At 36.2% G+C, this 4,222-nt stretch overlaps 1 protein-coding gene across 1 annotated transcript; it reads right to left on the bottom strand.

Moving 5' to 3' along the window:
- Window positions 1-1,953: 1,953 nt before the first annotated feature.
- On the bottom strand, window positions 1,954-3,669 carry LOC102831726 (olfactory receptor 7G2-like). The gene is made up of 2 exons (XM_006877461.1): window positions 3,659-3,669; window positions 1,954-2,929 (listed from the first exon to the last, which is right to left on the bottom strand). The coding sequence occupies exons 1-2, from the start codon at window positions 3,667-3,669 to the stop codon at window positions 1,954-1,956; spliced, it is 987 nt and encodes a 328-aa protein (XP_006877523.1).
- Between the last annotated feature and the right edge of the window lie 553 nt (window positions 3,670-4,222).

The following is a 4,222-nucleotide window of genomic DNA, read 5'->3' on the forward strand; positions in this document are numbered from 1 at the left end:
AAACATCCTTCTGATATTCTCTGCTTTCAGCCAAGATCCATCGGACATCAGCAATGATATCCCTCATTCCACGGCCTCTTCTGAATCCAGCATTTTCTACTCAAAGTAAATTCCTTGTTCATAGAAACACTATTTTCCGCCTAAAGAAACATTAAGAACTTTGAACAGCAGAATAAGACTATAGCCAATATTCTATCACTCCAATGATTGAATTAAAGTTACTCCACTAGGTATCTCTGTGTGGATGCTATAGAGAAAAATAAAGAACACATCAATACAAGGTGACTGATGGGAAATGAAAATCTCACCTTCATCTTTTTCAACAAGTCAAGGAGAAAAAAAATCAAATAAAATAACATGGCAGAAAAAGATGACCAAATTGTACGAAGCTTTCCCAATAATTATTCATTTGAATATTTGGCTAAAAGTAGAAAATGCATGTGATAGACATTGAAATAAAGGTAAGCAAATATAATTTCTGAAATAATCACAAAAATATGCGAGAGCAAAAGGAATATATGATTTATGAATATTGCCAAGAAGTGGAACACAATGATGCTATTATATTTTATTGAGTAATTACTATTTAGGATGCATTTGCAGTGATTAGGCTAAATCCCAAAGGAATTACAACCCAGATTGTCAATGTAAAGCTCATTTACTATATATTTTTTGCTTACATCAGGAATTAGATCTCATTGATAACGGGAGAGTACATTTATTTCCTTTATCTTTCATAAAATAATTATCACAAACTTGGTTTCTTAAAAGGAGAAATACATTGTTTCAAAGTACTTTAATCTGGAAGTCTGAAACCTAGGTGTCAATACGAGTGTGATATCTTAGAAGACTTTGAAAGGAGAATGCATTTATTGCCTCCTCCAGCTTTATAAATACCATGTTGAATCCATGGTTTTGTTTGCCTTTGGTTATATTACCCCATGTTTTTTTCTGTGGTTTTGTTGCTTCCTAGTTTTCTCTGTGTCATTTGCTCTGTCAATATTTTAAGAATGAGATTGCAACTATACCTATCAGGATACTCCAGGTTTAAATTTTCTACAAAGATCACAGATTTTCAGGTGTAGAAACACATTTGACTTGGAAAAAGTGTAGTCAAAATGCTCCTTAGAAGTCAGAATGGTGAGACTTCATATTTTGGACATATTTTCAGGAGGGACCTGGCCATGGGGAAGAGAACATCATTATGCTTGCTAAAGTGAGGGAGGGCAGGCAGCAGGGAGGAAATGATGAGGATCATCAGTGGATGGATTTACACAGTGGAAGCAGCAAATGAATTAAGTGTAAAAACAATTGTGAAGATGACTGAGGACCAGGAAATGTTTAGTTTTGCTGTACACAGTGTCATTGTGAGTCCAAAGTGATTCAATGGTCTGTAACAACAACAGCCAATACCCTTTGTCAAGTTAAGACAGCATTTATCCTGGAACATATCTGTAATTTGCATACAGTCAAAGAATTTTGACAAGAACATATAATTATAAAAGCAACTGCCTAACCTGCAACAGGTACATATTTCATGATGACTACATCAAAAAGTCCATTAATAATTGGTCAAGTAAGAGCAGTAAATTTTCTCTATATGGATTTTTTGTGTCTTATTATATCTGCATCTGCTACAGCAACCTAGAGACGGTCAGGAAAACTAGCCCTAAAGTGACAGGAACACATACAGGATTGCTGTTATATTTCTGCTCATTCTCTAACTATTAAACCATTAAAATGAAATAACACTCTATTTTTTGAGGAAATTATTATCTGAGAGTTTTCAAAGTGTTAGCAACACAGGCTTCTTCACTGATGATATTCAAATGCCCTCCAACCACCTAAACAACTGAAAATATATAATTATGTTATTCTGTAAATGATGAAACTAAATTCAGCTGATGCTGATCCTCATTCTCAGGCAGTTTATGAGTGAAAAGTGTTTAAAATTCATGAATTGTCACAGATGACACAGTAATGAAAAGAAGGCATCTTTCCAATAAGTTTTCTCAAGCCCATCTTGATGTCTCTGTTCCTTAGGCTATAGATAAAAGGATTCAGCATTTGAGAGACCACAATGTACATCACTGAGGCCACTGCTGTCTTTGTGGAAGAGTGTGTAAATATAGAACTGATGTACACACCTGTAGATGTTCCATAGAATAATAAAACAACAAAAAGGTGAGACCCACAGGTAGAAAAAGCTTTATACTTTCCACCAGCTGATGGTATTCTCAAAACAGTGGAGACAAGCCGAGTGTAAGAGAATATGATGCCAGAGAAAGGAACAGCTCCCAATATGCATGCCAAAAAATATATCAGGATGTTGTTGATGAGGGTACTGGAACAAGAGAGCTTGAGCACCTGAGCAAGTTCACAGAAGAACTGAGGGATTTTCAGGTCTGTGCAAAAGGATAGATGCAAAACCATCAGACTGTGGATTAGGGAATCCACCACACTAACAAACAAAGAAAGTAGAATCACCAGGCCACAGAAGCAGGGATTCATGATGACTGTGTACCTCAATGGGTGACAAATGGCCACATAATGGTCATAAGACATTGCTGCAAGAAGAAAATTCTCAAAGGTACCAAAAACTAGGAAAAAAAAAAAAATCTGGCAAAGGCATCCTGTAAAAGTGATGCTCTGATTCTGTTTCTGAATGTTCACCAGCATCTTTGGGATGGTGGTTGTACTCAAACAAATGTCAGTAAAGGACAGATTGCAGAGAAAGAAGTACATGGGCGTGTGCAGGTGTGAATCAGAGCTGACAGCCAATACAATGAGAAGATTCCCAAGCACAGTGAGCAGATACATGATCAGGAATAGATTAAAGACGAGAGGCTTCAATTCTTGATCCTCTGTCAGTCCCAAGAGAATCAATTGTAATGTATCTGTCTCATTTCTGAGCTCTGTATTGATGAAGCTGGTGGAAAGATGGAGTTATAAAACAATGAAATTTGTGGTCCTTAGAGAATCACATGCTGCAGTAGCATTGGGAAAAAAGAGGAATGGAGGTGAAACTGAAAGGGCTATCTTCTCTGTGTATATTATATGAATGCTCTTAAAAAGAAAGAAAAGAGACCTTAAATATTTTTGCAGAGGGTCAACCATTACTAACTCTAGAAGAAGAATGAATATGACAATTTAATTTTTATTGTCTGTTGTTTATAGTCATTTAAAATATTTAGTAATTTTTAAAATAGAAATATATAGACTTGGAAGACTGCCTGATGAATCCATCTTGGACTCTACCTTCTTCCCCAGAGATTAGATTCAGGCAGTTGAGATAATGAAATATGTACTAAGAACCAAGAAGTTAAGAAAAATGAATCTGACACACCCTCTTAGACCATCACCACCATTGAATACAAACAAATGTCAGAGAATTTTGTAGCAGTGATCATGTTTGACAAAGGTTAGGTTATTGCTCAATAAGAAAATCATCTGCGATTTTAGACATGAAGCAAAAGACTAGAAGAATGAGAATTCTTGCAAAGATACAAAGAAACTTATAGACAAACAAGATTCTCATGAGACTGTTGGCTCCATCATTTCTTGCATGTACACTCTTCACATGCAGAATTCTCCTGGAAGTTCTGACATAAAACACCTGTCCTGCTTTCTAATCATTTACTATCAGACTTCAGGTTACCTGGCTGGCATCCCCAAAGAATGATGGCTGATATCTGTTCTGTATGTAGAAGACTGATGATCTGCCCTCAATAAACACTGAAGATCTGTGTGAAGCCCTAGACTCCTGGACAAAAAGTGGCCTCTCTAGAAAAAGCATCATATGATCTACCTGTAAAAGAGGAAGAGCTCTTACATTAGATGTCACTGGTAGGCTAATTGCAGTGTCAGTATCCCTGGAGACTCTATATCCAAAGCTCCTCGTTAATCCAAGACATTAATTGTCATTCTGCTCCCAGGTCAGTAAGAATTGTTGAAGTCACAGTCTTGTGAGACCAGCTACATGTCATTCACCACTGTCCATCTATTGCTGTTTACCTCTTTGTCACATACCTTGTACATGTGGACCCACTATCATTTTGTAGTCAAATTATAATTTTTCTCCTTTTTAGGAAATACTTGACCTTTTAGCCTCATACTGGTGATTTTTTTTTTTTTTAAAGGATACTACTCTTACAGGATTTTGTTGTTGTTGTTGTTAGATATCATCGAGTCAGTTCCAACTGATAAGAATTTCCTTTTTATT

This window comes from Chrysochloris asiatica, unplaced genomic scaffold (genome assembly GCF_000296735.1).
Source record: "Chrysochloris asiatica unplaced genomic scaffold, ChrAsi1.0 scaffold00502, whole genome shotgun sequence".
NCBI classification, from domain to species: Eukaryota; Metazoa; Chordata; class Mammalia; order Afrosoricida; family Chrysochloridae; genus Chrysochloris; species Chrysochloris asiatica.